Source organism: Lingula anatina, chromosome 9 (genome assembly GCF_051362555.1).
Source record: "Lingula anatina isolate TDL-2025a chromosome 9, LinAna3.0, whole genome shotgun sequence".
NCBI lineage: Eukaryota > Metazoa > Brachiopoda > Lingulata > Lingulida > Lingulidae > Lingula > Lingula anatina.
Window position 1 is genome coordinate 2,143,527 of NC_141775.1, and position 22,552 is coordinate 2,166,078.

Here is a 22,552-nt window from a genome sequence, read left to right on the forward strand (position 1 = left end):
AAATCTCTCTCAAGTGCTGCTTCCATCTTTGCCATGGACTCCCCGAGTCATTATTTTCATCTGATGCTCGCTGGCAGAAGATCAGGGTGAAGTCTGCGTTCTCATGGGCCAGGTTACCTGAGATAAGCACTGTAGCAAAATGGTGGATCAGTTTACAAAGATGGCCACAGCTTGGCCCTAGGACTTCATTGCGTTGTTCATGGCCACAGAAAGGTTAACTCCTGAATTGTGTCAGCAGGGTCAGCTTGCCAAATAGCCCCAAAGGGTTACTGGGACCCCCGGCTTGATGCTCTGTGTGTTTAAGTAATCATAGTTGTTTTTAGACAACACCATTTTTTTTGTTGTTGTTGTCATCTAATTGGGAAGGTTAGCTCTTAGTTTTAAATTAGAAACTGTTAGATGATTTGTCTGCAGTATATTGTCAGTGAAACTATTTCTGCTCCTTTTGTTGAGGCCATGTGGTTCTTAGTGAAGACATTCTTTAGAGTTACAGGCGTAAGATATCATGTGTATCTTTTTTCATTTTCTTTTTTTTCCCCTCTTGGTTGGTAAAATGTTTCACGTGTAAAACTCTAGATAGTAAATGTGCATTTGTAAATAATTATAAACACTGTGCATGATATTTTAGGTAGATGTGTGTGTGTGTAGACCCAAGGAAGGATTTGTTAAGCATATGTTTGTTTTATGTATACTAATGTTTGTTTTGAAACACTGATGTTTAATGTGAACTGATCATGCTATTATTTAACACAACAACAACAAGGAAAAACGTTAGTTTAATAACAAAGCTTCTGTTTGCTGAGGGGTGTATGGAGCTTTTGAATGTGACATTTAGATTGCCAAATTTTTTTTTTTTTTTTTTTTTTTTTTTTGTGATTTTTAAAGTCATTTTGGAACTGTTTCCCGTGGACAAAATGTACTGCTTGTAAAACAACTTATCAACCGTCCAAACCAACAATCAACCCGCTTTGAGTGTAACCCACGGCTACTGCTACTACCAGTGTAACCATGGTAACAAAAACCACGGCTACTGCTACTACCAGTGTAACCATGGTAACATAACCAAGTAGCCACAATTCTTGTTGGGGAAACCGTTTCACTTCAAAGGAGGCCAGCAACAAAAATTGTGGAAAATTTCTAAGCACCTATAAGAAATGCTCCGAGCGAAGAAAAAGCCTTGAAAAAACTTTTCCTTCGGTAAGAGAGGCAATTGTAATCAGAGATTTTTGGATTCTGAAGGCATCTTACGTGACAGCATTAGATTTCAATGACAAAATTCTAATACTGTCAGGTAAAGATGTCAGCAGAGTTCTGTTACGACATGGCAGCCATCTTGAATACAACTTCGAAGATGTCAGCCAGGATGACGACCGACCGTATCCCAGGAAAGGTATGACGTTGCGAAACTATGCCAAGAATGCAGTCTGTGACATAAATGGGATTTCCGTGGCAACAGATGGGAACATTGAGCAGTTACCATGGCAACGTCAACAACAGTGGAGAGGAATTGGTTTTTGGAGTCCGTAATGTGCGTGGCAATGGTTCTTCCCCCTGCTGGTTTTCACATCCCAAGTGTCAGACCTGCGGCATTAAAATGAAAAAGTAATGGTGCATATGGCGCAGTAAAAAGGGAGCAAATGCCCAACCTGACAGGCTTGGACATCTCCAACCAACTGTGCCGAATATATTTCCCCACATCGTGCAAGTGTGAATGCATAATGTAGCAATCGGTGGAAATTTACGGCCCGTTGCTGTCTGTGGTCTGCTTTTGCATTCAGTGCACTGGCCTCCGGCATCAAAGAGCCTCGAGGGCTCCCGGCTGATTGATTTCAAGCTGAATGGCCATAACCTGGACCATAGATAATCCTCCTCTCTGCCCTCCTCGCCGCCACTGCTATATTTGTGCTCTGAAGCATTTGTGTTGCGGGAAAGGACGTTTATGTGGTTAACCAGAGGAAGAGTTTTCTATTTCATTGATAGATTTGTGTGCTGTGGTTTCTTACTGTTCCCTCCATGATCTGTTTACAAAGAGTGATATTGGTAAACGGGCCCCCATGGTGCTTCACCACCTACCAGAGGATCTGTTTCTATCAGAGTTCATCGACTCTTTTCCACCGTGTCAAAAACTGCACATTTTTTAAAATGTGCATAAACATTTTAAGTGTGGGACCAGCATTTATGTAGTGAAATATTAAATAATTGTGTACAATAATGGGCTGCAAGAGAGATGGAAAAAAAGAGAGAGAGAGAATATGTTAAATTGTGTCAAATTCATGACATTCGTACATATGCATATTAACTTTTGCTTCATACTTGTATTGGCTTCGTAATTTACAGCCTTGTTCTGTTTTTTCCTGCACTTTTAATCTGCAGTGCATAAATTTCCCAATGGAGCAGTTACACGTTGTCGGTCTCCATGTGCATGCATCTTGCTTATTAGTTCATTGGGGTTAGGCAGGTTAGGTGCTTCTCTATAAGTCCATGTTACACTGGGAGTGGGGAGTCAGACAAGTTTGCTATAAATGATGTAGCACATTATGGTCAGAAATAATGCCACAATATACATGGGAGAGTAATACTGAAAAACAAAAAAACAAAAAAAAAAAAACTGAAAGATGCTCTTACTAGTAGGTAGAATACACATCAGTGTATATACAATTCCAGGGCAGCCTAGCCAGGAAACATTACTCTACCTGTAGCAGTAAAGACATGGCTGCCCTTGTAATATCAAGTTGGGACCCCGAGGGAGCAATTCTGTTTCATATTCACTCCTGAAGCAATTAGTCAAGATGAAGTTAACATGTAAACCATTAAAATAATGCGTGTAGTTTTCTAGCATGTCTGTAGTTGTGTGACCTAACCTGGCACGACCCCTTCAGCTGACTACGATTAGCTCACCACTGGGCACCAAGCTGATCATATGTGATTTTCCCCAGGTATATTGGCTATAGGCGGGATAACAGAGAGGTTAGATAGAACACCTGTGGTTAGACACTATGATACATTGTCTAATGTATTAGTACATATTAAATTAGGGCTCTTGCCCAATAAAACTATCGGTCAACATAGATTGATCCTTGCTGAATGCAACCAGATTAACGATTACACGCCTACTTTTGTTTCCAACGTTCTACTGTAATCACCAGATTTTCTGTTTTCTACACAGAGCGGAGAGGAGTTGTGTTAATCTGACTGTGTACAGCGCGAGTCCCTGAGGAGTTGGATTGCTCTATGTAGTCTGTTTGTTTTGTTTTTTTTTGAGAATGAGCCCTTAGTCTGTTACGATTGTATTTCTACTGATAGATAACCTGACCTTACCCCATGAGACTTTTATATCTGTTACAAAGTTGGTGGGTGGGCAACAGAAAGAATAGATTTGCCACCTTTGGTGGTTTAATCGTAAACACAATGTGACAAATGACTGAAGTGTGTAATACTAAGTAAGGCAGGCCAATATTAACTAGAAACACTTCTTGAATCTCCAGTTAGAATAAGATTGGGAATTGCACCTGTCTTGGAGGAGGCTAGATGGATGCATTCCACCTGTTTAGTGCTTAGTACTTGATGTAGGAACAAATGGGCGGTGGCAGTCCTGGAGGTGAACTTGAACATGATGTAAAGGGAGGGTGCGGCAGCCATCTTGGTCAAGTTGTTTCCAGAATTCTGCTGAATAATTTTTCCAGCGAACATTGTTGGGCAGGATACATGTTAGGATATTAGAATTGTACTGTTTATTATTTTTTTCTATTTCTTCCATGGATATTATGAATTGATGAAGACATTTCGCTGTAGCAGGATGCATAGCAACAAAATTTGCAGCACTTAATAGAAAATAATGAGTTTCTTCCTTGTAGAGTTGTGACAAATATTATATATTGGTGAAGAAAATTGATGCTCTCATGTTTTATGAGGTACTTTGACTATGACATTTCCCTGTAAGCCTTCAAGTAGCCAGCAGCCCATGTGCTGGAATGTATAATAGACTTGTATTAAGCGACTTGTGCTAACGCTGAAAAAACAGGTTTTGCGACTTGTAATGTGCACCTATTGCGGAGTTTAGGCGGGAAATGTAGAGTGTGGGTTTGCACGGGAGGGCCAAGGTGTTTTCGTAATCGGTTTGATAGCCAGTTAATTAGTCAATTATGTTGTGAGTCAGCCTCAGTTTTAGATTATCAGAAAATTTGTTAGATGACCAGGTAATTAGTCAGTTTGTCAGCTAGTCAACCATGTTATCCTTGCAGACATTGGTCAGAATTTTCTTTTTTTGTCATCCGTAGTATATGATTTCATATTTTTTGCTGTAAAATGACATAGGAAAGAAATTAAGGTCATGATATATAGAAGTTTAGTCATATGACATGAATTAATAATTAAAACGGGCCTGTAGCTTGGCATCTTTCCATCATAGCAAGAGATGGGTTGTATATCAATTATTCACCAATTTGAATATCAGATTGGGCCACGGACACTTCTGCAGATGGGGGTTTTGTCCCAGCAACCTACCAAGGCTTTCCTTTATTGCTTCGCTTATTGATATGAAACCAGAGTGCGGAAAGGCATTAGGGCTGGACTTATAGTCGATTAATACATGTACTAGTATGCTGCAGGGCTACTGGCCCCTGGCTTGATGAGTTTCATTATCATGGGTCAGGGAAAAGCTGGCTGCTTTTACTAAATTGATCTGTGTCTCTTGTTGTTCTACACGTAAGTGCAATTTAAAACAAGGAACACCAGGCATCGCAGGTGACAGGCCCGCGGTGTTTATGGTCATTATGGGATATCTGGCAATATATGAGTAAATGAGATTTTGTGTGTGTGTGTGTGTAAATTATAATTTCTTTTAGTCATCTTTATCTAAATAAAAGACATAAGAATGGTCTTCTTTTCTTAGAAAAGAAATATTTTGATAAGCAAGAAGAAAGTTGATATAATTGTACAAAAAGGGTATTTCTTTGGGATGCAGTAATATGTCAGCAAACCCATCTTCCAGTGAGTAAGAGCCCTTCATTCTCAAGTCTGTGAACTATATATTAACTTCAGTTAGTAATCTGTAAAATATTTTCATTGCTGCATACATATCCATAAAGAGCCAAGAAGGAGAAATGAAAAGAAAAAAAACATGCCATCCATTGCCTTCATACTGAAAACCCATGCAGTTTTACGATGATTTAACGTTCATATTGTTCAGGAATAACTGCAAGAGTGCATACCCCGCAGTTAGCAGAGCAAACGGATATGAACATGATCCATGATGCGGGCGCCTTTGGCTACATTGTATCTAGTTTACTGCAGCATGTACTCCACCATCTATAAGACCAAGAACCCAGCCCCATGGCTGTCTGATTGTTAACAGCCGAAGTGGGTATTTATGGCTGTTGTAGAAATTATACCTGTTGAAAAGGAGAACAGATATCGTCATTATTATCCATTATACAAGTTCCATGTTGTAAAGTAGTGGAGAACACAGGTATAGCCAATAGTTCTAAGCAAGCTGTGACCCTTGTGTTAACAGCCTAGGTGTGCATTTATGGCCGTTAAAGAAATTATACCTGTTGGAAAGACGGACATAAAGGAAGATGGATGAGCGTCGTTGGTTTCACACTCTGCTTGGTGCTCAGGGATGCAGAAACCAAGAACTGGTGATTGTGTGGCCGCATTCACATTGGGTCAGGTGCGGAACGGTTCTTTGTGGGTTTTGGAGAGTTTGGTACATTGGGGTAATAAGGTTTACTTTGGGTGATATTTTGTGGTCATGGTTCCATTCTCTGCCAAGTTCTAGGCTGGTTTTGGACTGGTTGGTACTCAGGGATGTAGCAACTGAAAACAGTGTTGTTGTAAACAGTTCTGGTTGTTGAACAGTTTTCAAGAGATTGGTACTTGGGGATAAGGAAGCTAGCTTGCTTGCTTTGGGTTTCCATCTTCTGCCAACTTGAGAGTTGCTCTGAGCTGGTAAAGAATCAGTTAGGACACATGGACTTGGCAACTCATTGCCAGCAGCTTATATGAATATACAGAAAGTTTCTGGACTAGTTCCGAGTCTGGAGCATGCCTCAGTTCTCTAGGCAAAAAAAAAAAAAGAGAATCAGTTTTTACTGGTCCAGGAAGATGACCAACTGCCCTTAGGTCAACAAGCCAATGGTTCCGCCTGTATCACTGCCTTAAAGAGACATGCTATCTGAGGTCATCAGTTCACTCAGGTAGACTGGGTGTAATAGCTAGCTACAGCCAGGTAGACTTGGTGTAAGGGCTAGCAGAGTGCAGACAGACTGTGGCTATGCTGTTGGGTGGAGAGACAGACAGACAGATGACCCTCTCCATGTCAGTCATTTCAAGAGGGGTTCTTTTTCTGAAAAAGTAGACCTTTCACCATGAGACCTCCTTGTACCTAGATAAAATTTTACCTAGAGTGGATCTTTTCCCAGCAAAAAAAAGGGTGTTCTTTCGAACCCTCTTCCCCCCCCTTGCCTACAGGCCTGCTGTCCTGTCTGTCAAATGTAAGAGGGTCACGTCATGGCAGCATGTCTGGTTGGGATGGCCAGACGTCCGTGACCAGGGGCTGTGACAGCTACCAGTGACAGATGACAGAGTTAAGGGTTAAGACAGGACATGTGATGGTAGAGATATTAAGACACCCTGAGTTAAACAAGATTGTTCTACTATCAACATGCCTAGTTGTTTAAGGCTTTTTGTTCATGGCAGTGGAAGCAGTTTCTAGTAACCCCTGAATTGCAGGGTGCTCCAAAAAGACCTTCTTTGACTTCAGATGGACATATAGATATTAACATATAAAGATATAGGCCGTTGATATGTGTCGAGTTGACCTCCACAAATTACACAGTACTACTGGACTTATTCTGACAGTGCTATCTATATAGTTGTTTTTTTCCAGTCTTTTTCCCCTTAGTTAAGGCTTGTTGTAAATTGTGCTTTTGCTTAATATCAAAATATTCACTTATTGCTGAATTGGTGAACGAGTCGAGTTGCTATCTGATATGTCGTCCCTTAATTGTTTGATTTCTGTACGTTAACAGGGATGATAATAATTTTTGGGTTCTGAACAGTCAGCAAAGAAATTGAATGTATCAGATTGTGTGTGTTAAGATAAGTGTTGCAACCAGCCAAAAGATGCATCAGTTACGCAAATGGTATGTGGAGAGAGGCCAGGGTCTTCCCTTACAGTGTAATCTATCCCCTTTTCTTCCCATTAACTATCTCGTAGTGGGCTACGGGTTAGAATGGCACTGCATTGCATCATGTTGTGACTCAGTGAGGGAAGGTTGTTGGCGCGGGGGCGGGAAAACATCTGATAGCTGGTGGATACTCCACCTAGTTGTATTACCACTTAAAACAGACTCAAACTTTTTTTATTAGTATTACTGATAGCTCTTCACAATTGGAAGGAAGTTCTCATATTTACCAAAAAAAAAATAGAAATGATAGTTGTACAATGAATCAGGTCTTTCCTATTTGAACAGTGTGTAGTATTTCAGTTTGGAATCGTTGTTGTCTGGATTTTAAACCTTGTGTGTATTTTTAGAAATGGTTTAGCAGGACATTTCCCTCTGCTTTCTACAATAAAAAATATTTGATAATTGAAGACGACTTTTAACATATTAAAAATTTAGTGAATTATATATATATATATAGTAGACATGTATATATGTGGAACTCCACTGTATAATATGTACTTGTATTTGTATGCTGGTTAGTATGTCATATAACTGACTCTCAGTGGAGGGGGGGGGGGGGGGCTTTCTCTCTCTCTACCCTCATGATCATCTCCAGCTTCCTGACTTCATGGCAACGATGTATGTCTGCCTGCATGACAAACCTGATCATTTCTAATGCAATTGTTCTATAGTTATCAGGATAAGCTTGCTTTGTGTCTGTTGTGATACCAGAGAGGGTATGATATGTATGTAGTGTTCTGTCTTGATAAATGTTGTTAATGAGACCTCACCCCATGGTCAACTCTAGATATAAGCTTACAGGACCCAGCTCGCATTTTTTGGCCTGCATCAGTTCGCCATCCACCATCACCCCTACCCACTACATCACCCCCACCCACTACATCACCCCTACCCACTATATCACCCCCACCATCACCCCTACCTACTACATCACCCCACCCCCTCCCTATTTAATAGGTATTTTTTTTGCATACATTGAACTCCCAAAATTAGTGATTTAGTCTTAATGAAAAATACATGTGTGTGAATATATTTAATAATTTGACTTATTGTACATGTTAAAAATAAAAGATAAATAAAAAGGAATCCTTATAAATTCCTTTGGGAGAATTTCATATCCCACCCCATCTATCCCTCTCCAGGTTTAAGCCCCTTCCATTAATAGTACACTGAAAATGTCAATTTCCATTCTGAGGGTAGTTTACTTGCCGTGACTCAGTCTTTGCAATTAACCCTGACATTTTATTTCTCTTTCTTTTTTTTAATGTTGGGCGGTCTCTGTTTCCCCATACCTCTCAGTGTCATGTGAGCCAGTGATTCAGATCTGTCGTACTAGTAGCAGTGGTATTGTATAACAATCCATGTTCATGTTGTGTACATTTGATAGCTTTGATACTTTGTCTGAGGTTAGTGGGTGGTTAGGTATAGAATTAGTCTTGTCTTGGTAGGAGACCTGATGATGCTGCCCTCTTGTGGTGGAAAGTGGAAGTTAGGCTTGCAATTGGTAATTCTGTACTGTATATCAAAAACAGAACTATAAATTTTCAGCTGAGCCTTTTATTGCTGACTTTATTTAGGTTATCAAAATGTATTGATAGGAATTTTATGGTGAACAGGATCAATACAATCAGTCTTGCCCATATTTTGGAGAGTGCCTGTTTCTACCTTTAATTACTGGATAACATGGACAGTCAACGCTGCTTCATGGAGATGCTGCCAGGATTTCATGTTTATGGATTTATTAACTTTGACTACAATAGGAACAAAGGTGATGTCAAAACAAGGAGGACACTGGGAACAATTCAGAGGAGAAAAAGTGAATTGTGTCCAATTGTGAAAAAAAAAAAAAAAAGGAAATAAGATAATCAAAGAATAGACTGGATATATCCACTCCAAGATGAGAAAGAGCATTACAAAACATATTCAGACAGTAAATTTCATATTTCAGACTTTTGTAGTAATTTCTCTGGTGAATTGTAATCTTATTTTATTTTGTGAATTTTGTTTATATTTTTGATATGTTAATAAAGATATATAAATATTAATTTATCTTTGTTTGGCTCAGAAGAATGATGTCTGGTTGAAATAATGGAAAATTCAGTGTATCAGTCCAATGGCACATTTTTGATAAAATTATTTTTTGAGAAATAAGAGCATTTTTTTCACCAAAAAAAAAAAAAGATTTTACGAAGAATTATCATTTCTGATATCCATGGTATCTTTAATCAATTTATATTCGAACAACTGGACTTAGCACTATAATGAAATTAAATAACCTTGCAAAAGACACTTGGTAATTAACATCATGTGCTTCACTGGATTGATACATTGATTTGATTGCTGAACTCTCTCTCTCTCTCTCTCTCTCTCTCTCTCTCTCTCTCTCTCTCTCTCTCTCTCGCACATCACTAAATTTCTAGATCAATCAAAAGCTTGCCAATGCTACATTTGTCCATATCATCTGATTACAGCCATGTTAAAGTGGGCTGCACTGTTTAACCCCCACAAATTAAAGCAGAGTAGACTACTTCATACGGACTTGATGTTAATTGTTATGTACGTAGTGCTCCCAATGACACAAAGCTTGAATCCTCGAAGAGAAGTTAATTTCCTCAAATCTCCCTCTTGAATAGCCTGACAAATAACTTAAAGGCTTGTTACATCATTCAAAGTAATGCAATTACCTTTTTGGCAAAAACTGCATATTGATGCTGAGTGGAAATATAGACGATGTTTGAAGCCATCTGTTTGATAAAGGCCACATGAAGAAGAAAAAGAGTTATTTATAGTTTTTTCTTTTTTCTTTGGAATTTGACAGTAAAATCATGGTGATATACCTGAAAATTGGTTTTTAAAAAGCCATCTCTTCAAATGGAACATTTTAGCATTTTGACCAAAAGCCTTCCTGATTATTATTTTCCAATTCCCTTACTATATACATTGCCTCTTTTGCTGGTGAGTATTTGGACCCTATATCACTTTAGTAACTATTTAATTTGATATCATCATTATCATTCAAATGAAAATGAAATGACTATGAAAAATTTATTTCACTATATAGGAAATCATTGATGATGCTTAGAAAAGGCACAATTGTTATCACCCTTTCTTCCATGCCAAAATTCCAAGAACAGCCCCTTTAACCTGGCCAATTAATAGACAATTAGGAAGAACACATAAAACCATCTTCAAAAGATGAGAGAAGAAAGAGCGCGGCTTTATGGTTAAACGAGTCATGTGTGTCAGGTTGACTATGTTAATTGTGCCTATAAAAGAAGAACATTAATGAGTTTTTGGAGAATAATATGCCACCAGTTTGTCTTTCATAGGTTTTTTACACGAGTGCAAGTGCTCTTTAAAGTTTATAGTGATTGGAGACCATTCGATTTATTTATTGATTTAAAAAATATTTTTAAGAAGCCCTTTGCATTTTCTTTTGGATATTCTCTCCCTTAATTGCATTGCCACAACATCAAATGATGATGTAGTTTTGCAATTACAAACTAATTGCACCAAAGTCTAGTAAACATGTCATAATTACTAAACATTAAATATTAAATTACTACTTAGAAAAAAGAGCAATAGTCCTTCGAAAGAAAAAGAGTATAGTTATCCCATGTCAAGTGATACAACCATCATTGTCTACTACATATTTTATCTGGGGGAGAAAAGGCGCCCTTGAGCTGGAGACGACCACATGGCCACTTCACATGATTCACAAACATCACTGCTAAGAAAATGTACCTTTGGATGAAAAATACAGCAAATGCCCCGTGTCAAGTCATAAAGTCATCATATTGTAATAACTTATTTGACTACTTCTGGGGTCTCCCCAGACAGTCTCCCCAGAACAGGAAAGGAGTCCCTGTGACCTTGTTAATAACTCAAGGTTGGCTGGTTTGAATTATGGTGGACCTCAGCCACAGGTCTGTAGCCAGCAATTGCAGAAAGGGTTGGTCTCTTTTTCCGAAAAAAGTGGATCTTTTATCATGAAAGACTACCTAGATCAAATCTTGAACAGAGCAGACTTTCCCCAGCAAAAAGAGCGTTGTTTGTTTGAACCCCCTGCCCCCCCCCCCCTTCCTCGGTCAGGGGTCCGAGGCAAGAGTCATATGATAGAGAAAGGAGAACAGTTTTATCGGTGGTCAAATGAAGTGGAAACGGGGAGGTCAAAAATGGCCTGAGCCCATCTACAGACTGATGTAAACAATTTTTGATTATTCCAATTTCCAAATTTGTTTTCTGAATGCAAGGTACTCAAATATGCACAAGTCTTGATCATTCCATTTCTAATATGATGTCATCAGAAAATTTTTACAAAGATTTGTCCTGTCTTTTGTCCCATTTCGACCTAGAATTCATCTACTCAGACATTCTGAGGTTGTGTCTGAGAAACAAAATGATCTTGATTTCAGACCTGTCTGACCTTGGCCTGAAAACTCAAAGCAGCATTTTCAGTGCTTTTGACCTCATCCTAGAGATACAAGTCTTCGAAATTTCCCATCTCTGGGGTTTTAAGTCCCCCCCCCCCTCCCCCATGCTCTTTCCAGTCTCCACCTCACATACAGCTCAGCACTTTGGGTTCTTGTATTTTCATGATTTCTTAAAGGTCCACTTTCATCTTTAGCATCACGCCAAGTTGTGATTTAAAAACCTGTTGACACTCAGCTCTAATATAAAGGAACATGTGTACTGTTATACTGTATGTGACCTTCTTATCCTGGCAAGTGCTTCCACATGTGAATATTTAATACATTTTATACCAGATGTTTCTGGCATATTTTATATGTCACAGCTAGGGTTTTATGATAACAGGGTTCTACAGTTCTTACATTGCTAGCACTAGTACTGCACTGGCCTTAGTAAAGTTATCCTATCCCCTCATTTAAAATGTATATTCATAAATTTAGGATGGCTCAATTAAATTTAAAACTTGATTTTCAAGACATGTAGGGATGGGACGCATACCAGTATGATATTCAGTGCCATATAGTTTCCCACATATCATGAAAATCAACTTTAAAAAAAATATATATATATATAAATATATTTTTTTTCCTAGTTCAAATCAGACCTAAAAACTATAAAACCCCGCAATTAAAAGTACCTGCCATGAGTTTAGAAATTGGGTATAATAATAATAATAATAAAAATAATAATAATAATAATAATAATAATAATAATACAAAGATGTACTCTAAACTTTAAATACTAAGATGCTAAGATCAGAAGCTCTACATAACATCGCCTCTAGAATTAAATTGCACTAACTAGATAATTATATAAATGGAATAAAATTGCACTTCCATTGTAAAGGTTAATTTTAGTTGTAGCACTTTGATTGATCATATGACAAATTCCAAATGTTACATTTTCACATACAGTGAAACCACATGGCAGTGGCTCAGATGTACGTCAGTGAGTGGCAGAGCAGAAATTGATGTAATGAATTGAAAAAACTTATACATTGTACATGTGGATCCTTGCACCTTGTTTAGTGATCTTATTTGATGATGTTAATTTTTAAGGTATATTTGAGTCAATTACGTACTATATTTTCATTCACATTTTTAGGATGAAATCCGCCAGGCGCGACGCATGAGAGAAATCAACGCAAAGGTCAAAGGTGATCCAACACGACTATGGAACCTGCGAATGAAATTTCTGGAACAAGCCAAAAAGTATTTTGGCGTCCCTTATGCAAAGAAATACTGGTCGCCAAAAGGTACACTCAGCAGTGCATTTAACATTGTCAAATTATTACTGAATGTTGAGAGTTAATTAAAATTTTTGTTTTCAAATAAAACATTTTTAGGTCTGTAGGAAAGCTTTCAATTTCTCAAAAAAATGTTCATCATCAAAACTGTAAGATAGCTGAAAATATTTTTGTAAAAAGTTGAAAAAAAAACATTGTTTGTTGAGGTTGATTTTTTTCTGACATTTTTTGAGTAACACAGAGACCATGCAAAAGAAAATCCAGAAGTCAAGACATCATAATGTTGTGAACACAGTGATTGCACAACTTCAAGCATCCTTTAACAATGACATTTTCTAGTTCAAATTTGAAACAATGACGACCTTGAAAAATGCATAAATTGACTTTAAAACATCAAAACTTTCAACAATTTTTGGACAACTCACTGTGTTTGGCTAACTGCATTATATTCTGCCTGAGGCAATCAGATTCCCATCGCAGGAATTCTTTTGTGTGAAGTTGTTAATAAATACTCTGTAAAATGCCGTACCAAGGCTGTAATGTCAGTTCCTCAAAGTCCCGATGGTTATTTTGATTGTTTTTTTATCACACTATCTTGGGTTTAACCTCTTTCTTATCTCTCGTGTCGTCAGCTTTGAACTAAAAGGCAAATGTCATAAACTGTTTGTGAAGGCATTTTCCTTTTTTCATTTTCATAATTTATACGTCTTTTTCTGTTTCTTTTTACTGGAGAAACAATGATTTAATTATTTTTTTCTTTTCAAATTTTATTCAAAAATGCACACTTGAGGAATGTAGGCTTAAACTTTACAATTTCTTCGCTTACTTGAGCTATACCCAACAAAGTTTTAAAATACCTTATTAACAACTCTCAACTGTAAACCGTGTGTTTGTTTTAACAGCAAATTGGATGAATATGAATAAATAAAGTGTTTCTTTCTGATATATTGTGAAACCAAATGAAAATCCAGTTAACTACATTTATTTGTATAAAAAATATGATAAGGTACATTATACAATACGACGAAATTCAATAAAATACAAAAAATACAACACAAAACAACAAAATTCAGTACAATACAATACAAAAAAAAAAAAAAGAAAATTCAACACAAAACAACAAAATTCAATACAATACAACACAACAAAATACGATCCAACAAAGTTTGATACAATACAACAATATTCACTACAAAACAATACAGTAAAATTCAGTACAATACAATACAATACAAAAGAACAAAATACACAATACAATACAGTAAAATTCAGTATAGATACAATACAAGTCCATTGATCTAGCTACCTTCTATCCCCCCAGACCCAGAGTACTTCTCCAGTCAGTTTCTGGATTGCTGTGGCTTGGTGCGCCAAGTGCTCAGAGACATGGAGGCGGAGCTGGGGTTCCGGGTCGGCCAGTGGAACCAGGCTTACCAGTTCGACACGCTGCCCATCACAGTGGAGAAGGAGGAAGACATGAAGCCTGGAGATCTGGTCTTCATCGCGGCCACGTATTACAACCCTAAATGTAAGTGATGGACTTTGTCTCCAGCTATGGTGTGTGTATGGAGCACGGCAGGTGCCCTGGGCGCAACATAAAGGGCGCCACTTAATGGAGCTGCTGTTTTATGTTTAAATCATCTTAATTAAATTATCTAAATTGTCATTATTTTTTATTTATTTATTTATTTTTTGGTTTTCTTCATCAAAATGATGAATTCAAATCAAATATATATAAATAATTATTGTTTGAACAAATTTATTATTTATATGAAAATGACAAATCTCCGAAAAATATAGTAATGATTGTTGTTTGAGCATTTTGAGTTACTACGATAGCACCAAGCAGTCATATGCTAAGAGCTTCAGTTAACACAGGACAACAGAAGAGAGGTGTCAGTCTCTGCTTTATAATTTCTGGAGGCCATTGGTGTAAAAAGGTCTTAGGACCCCAGAAGGTTATGGGTATAGGACTTGCTGCCCTCAGAGCAAGTCTGCTCTTTAAACTCCAAGCGAAATATGTTGATGATTTGGAACCTTGTTCTCATCCCTATCCATGCATGTTTTACGTAACATAAGCTTCTCTCAGTCCCTATATCACAACTCTAGATCCAAATAAAGACATCAGGCCAGCACGATTTGTCTTTGTTGTTCTCTGTCCTTGATGTCAGGTAGCACCTGGCCTTGTGATGGTGTTTCATATAGTGTGATGTAGTTTCATTTCCTGAAGCTGTGATGTGATGAAGATGTTTCTTCTCCATGTTTGTTTATGTCAGCCCTGTTTCCAATGCTCTGATGACATCCATTATTTGGTCAGCCTTGTGACTTCGGGGCTTGTCCATTCTCAGAATGGTGCAATGGATTATAAATAAATGGATCTAATCTGTTGTATTTGGATCAGAGATCTAGAGTCAAAGATATGTAAGCTATACATGCACCATTTATTATGGCTTTACTTTCAGAGACATCCTCTTCATTTTCAAATTTCCTGATGGTAACACTTTGACTTATTTTTTCTGTCAAAGTTAGACCAATTGTGAACAGTACCTTGTTAAACGGTGGTAGCACATGCTTTGATTACACAATGTAAAGTGCTGTAATAGTTTGGTGTTGCGGTTAAGTGACACAGAGATAAAATGTTAGTTCCTGGTTTGTGGAGATGTCACCTGCATGAAACGTGCTGCATGATACACGTGATGATAACGTGATGATTGGCTTCCTTTCTTCTTAGAACTGCCACAATAAGTTTCTACTCTCTCTCTCTCTCTCTCTCTCTCTCTCTCAATCTGCACGGAAGAGAATTGGCCATTGCCTGTCTTGATTTACAGACAAGCTGAAAGACAGACAGACAGACAGACAACCTAAGGTATATCACAGCTTCTATAGCAGCAACTAAAGTATCATTTCTTATCTTGAATTCATCATCAACTCAAACAAAATGAATAATAATTTGCTTGTAGTGTAAAGATTATTTTATTTTTAGAAAAGCATTTTCTTATTTCAAAAGTGGGCATATCTTTTTTTTAATAATTGTTTCTTTCTGTCTGAAAGGAGACAGCCCTGCCTGACGCGCTAAGCGTTGACTGTTTGCAAAAATTTCCTCAAGGGCATGAAAATAAGCAAGTAAATTGAACTTTTTCTACTGTCAAACAAGCCTTAAATGGCATCCAGTCACCACAATTACTGTGCCAGAAATTTTCTAAAATTGGTGTCTCCATTCACCTTGAAATAAACAAATTGAATAAAAATATTCAAAACATGGGGAAATTCTAATTTCAACACTGATGTGTCACATTATATCAGACAATGATTATAACAGTGTTTGTTGGAGAATCATTTCTGTAATTACAGTTGTAAAAATTGACACCTTCAGTTTTCAACATTTGCCCTGCAAGTATCTACTTATCAACCCAACCCCCGCCAGCCTGAGCCGGGAATTTATGTGTGCCAGGCATGTAAGCCCTGAGGGAGCGCCTCTAAAAAGACCTGTTCCACTGGGCCACTTTTGTGTTAGAGCAATCACCGTGGCATTTTTGGTTGAAGTTTATAGTGTACTCCTTCCAGCAGTTTTATTGTTGGAGATATTTTCTTCCTTGTTGAACCGTTGCCCGAAGAAGCTAACACGGCAATTTACGAACTTCCCAGACTGTGACAGACCTGTGGGCACTTTATAGCATGACTTTTTTTTTAAATCTTTTTTTTTTCATTATATGATATATATATAAATCTGTGTTTATACTTAACACAAATACCTGATATTTATGAACTTAAACTACTTTTAAGGTTTAAAAATCTGGACTCTGTTTTTCATGAGCTGCCCTTTTGACCGGATAAGGTCTGCTCAGAATCAAAATTTGATCTAGGTTCTATGCCATTTTTTCAATCTGAGCAGCTAAGGGGGTAAAAAGTTCTACTTTACTGAAAAATAAAACAAAAAAAAATAATAAAAAAACATTGCAGGACTAATACATATCATTCATTTCTAATTTTAAAATGTGTGAAGTTACTCATTTGACTACAAAAATGCCATAGATATAACTACATTTGTATACATATTTATTAGAAATTATATTGATTTTCATCTTCACAGTTTGTATTCCTTCTTGACCAACACTTGGGCAACGCATTCACTAACAGCACCCTCTACTGTTCTGTACTTCCAGCCAAAAGACAGCGCCATGACATGGTGCACGTGGAGATATGGCTGGGAGACGGCCCAAAGACGATAGGAGCACGCTGGCAGAGGGGAAAGGTCCAAGTGTTCGACAGTTACCAGTTTGAAGCCAAAAGTTACCACAGTCCTACATATATATTTAAGTCCATTGACACGTGGCTGATGGGAATATGCCAAAGGTACCTTGATACTTTAGGCTGGTTACATTTATTTGTTGTTCAGGGCTCCGTAACTCCAAAGCATCGCGAATTGTGATAGTGATATCACCTTTTATTTCGAAGCTATTATATGGGGTGAGTAAATCCTGAGTTATGGAATAGAGGCGAATCTCCATGCTTGGGCTCAGTCGCAATTCACGATGCTTTTGAGTTATGGAGCCCTGGACAGTCCTCAAACTAGGCTTGACCATGTTCAAAGTCCATTGTATCACATATTGGTAATTTGATATTTCATCCTCTCTCAGAACATACTAAAACAAAAGTTGTGAAATAAATTATTGATACTTAAATACATATTTTTGTGGTCATCACATGTAATAATCAATCAGATTTAAGGCTGCTATTTTTTAACCCCAAAGGAAAACTGATAATTTAACTCTGCATGAAAAGATTTGTTTTACCCATTAACTTATGTGCTGTTTTGTTTTTATAGCTACTGCCCAGAGCACCCATGGAAGACATCCCGTTATGATCCAAGCAAGCGGTCTGTGTTCTCGTATTCAGACGACCAGGATGCTGAGGTGGAGGAAGAAGAAGAAGATGCAGAGGAAAGTGCTGGTGATACAGATGACGAAATGGTGCGCAGCTTTGGAGACGAAAGGGACTTCAAAAAATACCTTTTCACAGCTGCAGAGGAGGTGAAGGCCATGAAAATGTCAAAGGTCAATGTCAAGGCCACAGCTCAAGCAATCTCAGAACTCAGTATTAACAGTGTCCAGGAAGCAGATTCCGTCCATTTATCACAGCAAAGTTCAGTCTCAGAAACTTTATGCAACAAGGAAAATGTGAGTGAAAAGACGAGGAGGAGTCCAATAGGCCCAGATGGCAATCCGTCCGATGCCGACACAGACGGTCAAGGGCAGAATGGGTCGTCTGCCACAGGAAGTGCAGGTGCGGACAAGGATGAGTAGTATGATTTGATTGGTGGATTGGTTTGGCTTTGGTGACATGGTGATCAGCAACTTTGGTTTACATACTCTCTTTGATCATGGTTGTGTGGAAAAAAGAAACTAAAAAACAGGCTGCCATCTTAGAACTTGTAGATTATCACTGCTATGATTATACTGCTATATTTGACTGTTTTCTTTATTTTTACCAGTCCCAATCTTATCATGATTCTGCTTTTTAACAGTACATAAGGTAGCCATCCCTTGGTTTTATTAGCTGTCTTTTAAAGATCCATGCTCAGATTGCAGAATTTTATCTATTGGAGATATGTTCCTGTCTTTTATGTTGGTGAGAAAATTCCATCAATTTGGAAGTTTAGATATAGCATGCAGATATTCTATTATGTTCTAGTTCTGTCCAAGAGTGTTGATTTTTGCACTGTTTACAGTTGTATTTTCTAATCATATTGTAAGGTTTTTTAGACTAAAGTTTACTTTATTATACACATTTTTTTCATGGCGCTAAAAATACAGAAAAGCATTGAAGGCCTAGCAATAATAGTGCCCTGTAAAAAGTATACTAGTTTTTATGAAACGTGTAGTTCACATGAAAGATAAAAATGATTTTCTTTTATATAGATAAGTGACTTTACAGATGTTTGTGACCATAGAACATCTGACTCAGAACTTGAATTTATTTAAAAGATATTTCTAATTGAAAGACTGCATTTTAGTTCTAGGCATGATAGCTAGATCTAAGAGATGTAGGAATAAAATGATTTTTTAATTTTTTTTTTAAATTTCCATTTAGAAAAAAAGGACCAACACTAATACTTATACTGTTATACAGGATCATACCATTATGTTTGGTGGGAGGGGGGTTTGAACTGCCCCTTTTGAACAGAAATGTCCACTCTGACTAAGGAATTTTGTAAAAAGAACCCCATATGAAATATAAAATTGCTGACTGCAAGCCTGTTATACATTTAATTTCTGAATGCCAAGTGTTTTTTTAGACTATTAATCCACATCACCTGGACAAGTCATCAATAATTGACAGTAACTGTCTGCGACTGAGTTACGTACACACACATTTGATATATGAACACTCGTAGCTGATGTCCCCTAATGGCATTGGGAAAACCATCACCTCAGTGTGTAACATGGCAACAAAAATAACCTCATCATTTCAAGCATTGTCAGGTTCACCAAAGTGACAAGAGAATGCATTACTGGGAGCTTGTGATGGATTAATCCGTCTCTTTTCACGATAAACTAGATCCAATATTTAGTCGTTGTTGTCGAATATAAAGGGATCTCCTTGTCTGCAATACAGGTGTGTATTGAAGCAAGGTTTCTGCTGTGTTTGAACTGATTGTAGGTTTTCTGTGCAAGAAGCACACTCAAACTGAACATGGCGAGTTTAGCCCAGTATTATGGTGAAAAAAGGATACCTTTCTGTAATGCAAAACATAGAGTTTGGCACTGTTAAAAATTTAGAGTTTTTTTTTTTTTTTTTTTTTGAAAGTAAAGACACAATCAGGGTAGGCCCATAGGCCAGGGAAGTTTTGGGGGGAGGTCGAGGAATTAGAAAGCAATTCGCCTCTTTGCAAAAAATTGTCCAGTTTTGAAACAAAATGTGATTAGGTTTTACGCCACTTCTCAAATCGGGTCAATTAATGAGGAAAACGGGGCCTCTTTTTATGAAAAATACCCCCCTTCTCCTTTGAAATTTCTTTTATGCTACATTGCTGGACAGTCTGGTTCTTCCAGCAGGGTGCCATGCAGGGGCAGATCCAGAGCTATTTTCTGACAGTCTTCCAAATTATTTTTATTGATCCATCCTCCATTTTTGACCATCTTCCAACAGAAAAAAGACCCAGAAGATGGCCTAAATTTGCCCCTGCCAGGTGTGTAAATACAGGTGCATTTTGGCCCAACAATGACAGAAGCAAACTTTCCCATTGTGATAGCTATGCATTCCTACTCAGCAACACTCTGGCACATTCAGCCCCAGAGGGATCATCATTAATTGACAGGTATAGATGATTGTTTTCAAGAGAATTGCGGGCACTGTGTTGTTGTTATAATGCACTTCCAGCTCAATCGACAGGTGGATTGTTCTCCATACAATAAGAGTAATTGCATCAAATATGAAAGAAATGGGAAGTAACTGGCATGCAATATGTGCATTTGCTTCTGTTTCAGCCAAGCATGTCCTTGTTTGTCTGTCATATGGGCTGAACACATTGTGCCACCCAAAGTTTCAGAGGTCTGTTGTGTTTGTTTGGTAATTAGGAAACCACTTTGCTAGTAAATAGACCAGTAACACAGAGTTTAAGAGATTAACAGAAACTTGCATCTATTAAATAGAAACAACATAGACATGTAGTTGGTATAGAGAATAGTTTCTTTCCAGTGCACCATTTTTAGTATTGACTTTTGGTTATAATGCTAATTTTTTTTTAGCATTCATTTGTATTACTTTTGTTATTTAGCAATTTAGATGTTAACCATGTTTTGTTTGTATATTTATTTTTATTGGAATTTTTTAAATGATATTTTTGCCTGAATTGCCAAATTTATATATAGTACCTCGAATATGTAAGATGGATCAAAATTTTAGAGAAGATTGTGTAGGTTAGCAAAGATGGGCCAGACGTGTTAAATGAGTATCTACATGAAAAGGTGAATTATTTATTGGAACAACTCAAAAATAATTCATTTTCTTGGTGTATACTTGAACATTAAACCTACTCTCATTAGTCAATGTGCCAGTACTTTATATATTGCACCACAGCACTGCTTATCTATAACGCCCTCTTGCAGACGCAATATTTTAGTCAATAAAGCCTTAGGCTTATCTCAAGGAAATCTCAGAGTCAGTGTTTCTGTATTTAGAGAGCTATAACAATTAAAATAATCCCAGTTACAATCCCTGTATTGATCCCATCCTGCATGCTAGTACAACACAGCTATGGAGCCTTCATTCTTGTGTGTGTTTAATGATAATGAAATTGGAGCAAATACTTGCAAGTAGCAATTACCAGTAAACGAAAGAAGCACCTTGTCTTGTTGAGTCTTGGTGGACTTAGTTTGAGGCCAAGCTGAAGTTCGACTGAAGCCTTTGGAAGATGCTCAATTCAAATATTCGACACGATTTTGGAAGTGTCTACTTGGCTGCCTCTGGTCCAGGTAGGCTCCATTTTCTTAAGAAATTAATAGGAAATATTAATTTTATTTTATTTTATTCATGATGACTTTTTGGTCTTTAGATCACTATTTCTGACAATTTCTTTGAACTGCTATTTGATAATCTTGCCTTGTATCATATGGCCATGGCATGCTTAATATATTTAAAAATTATTGGTATTGACCCCAGATTTCGTGTGTTAAGAAAAGTTAAGTATTTAAAGTGAAAAGTTGAACATAACATTTTTAAAAGTCAAAAAAAAAAAAAAAAAATCACCTACCTGCCCTTTGTAACAGAGTTCTCTTAACTGAACACTGTCTCTGGGAACACTTGGGCGAGGGTTCTTTTCACGGTGGGCAGTATGCTTTACTAGACTAGCCCACTTTCAGAGGTTGACAACTTCCTAGCCCGACTATTACATTAGAGATTCACCTAAACTGAGCTCACACTTCATATAACTGCCATTTATAAATGTAGCTAATTAGTAGGAATTGTACTAATGGAAGGAAGTAAAAAAAAAAAAAAAAACTGTTGCATAATCGGTACCTCTAAAAGAACCAGTTTAGTTGAGTTTATACCACTCAAGATGAAAAGGTTTGTACATTGTAGCTGTTATTAAGCATTTGAGTACTTAAAATGTTCTATTGATTCTTTAGCCTTGCATCTTTAAAATTTTAGCTTTGGAAAGATATGACTTTCCTACACTTATTGACAGTAATGAGTTGATGAAAAAATGGCATAGGTTGAAAAAGTGGTGATTCAGAATTGCTGTGTATATGTTAGGCAAAGGTGACTTGGATACTGTGTTGTATTGTTATATTAAGGAAATCAAGAATAATTTTTGCCAAATTGCTGGAGTGGCAATAAAACGTGACACTTTGAAATTTTAAGCATTGGCATATAAGGATGAATAAGTTTTCACGAGATATTCAAAGATGAAAACTATAGTGTTCAGATTCATGTTTATTTTTTATCAGTTGGGTCCTTAGGATACTACCCCCCCTCCCCATGTACAACTGCAATGTGTGAAGATTTTTCTGAGTTTTTTAATTAATTAATTTATTTATTTATCTTTCTAATTTATGTGGCACAAAATGTACGTATCACTCAATGACAATTAAAAAATAAAAATAATGACAGGATAAGGAAGATTAATTTAAGTAATGATGATCTT

At 37.2% G+C, this 22,552-nt stretch overlaps 1 protein-coding gene across 8 annotated transcripts in view; it reads left to right on the forward strand.

The window, feature by feature from the left end:
- The window catches only part of LOC106168130 (uncharacterized), a 65,783-nt gene that overhangs the window by 37,047 nt on the left and 6,184 nt on the right, over positions 1-22,552 (forward strand). For all 8 annotated transcript variants that reach the window (XM_013547068.2, XM_013547067.2, XM_086996066.1 and 5 more), the window contains 4 exons: positions 12,765-12,915; positions 14,228-14,434; positions 17,070-17,259; positions 17,732-18,189. In XM_013547068.2, coding sequence (XP_013402522.2) covers positions 12,765-12,915; positions 14,228-14,434; positions 17,070-17,259; positions 17,732-18,189 — 1,006 coding nt within the window. The remainder of the gene's footprint in view (positions 1-12,764; positions 12,916-14,227; positions 14,435-17,069; positions 17,260-17,731; positions 18,190-22,552) is intronic.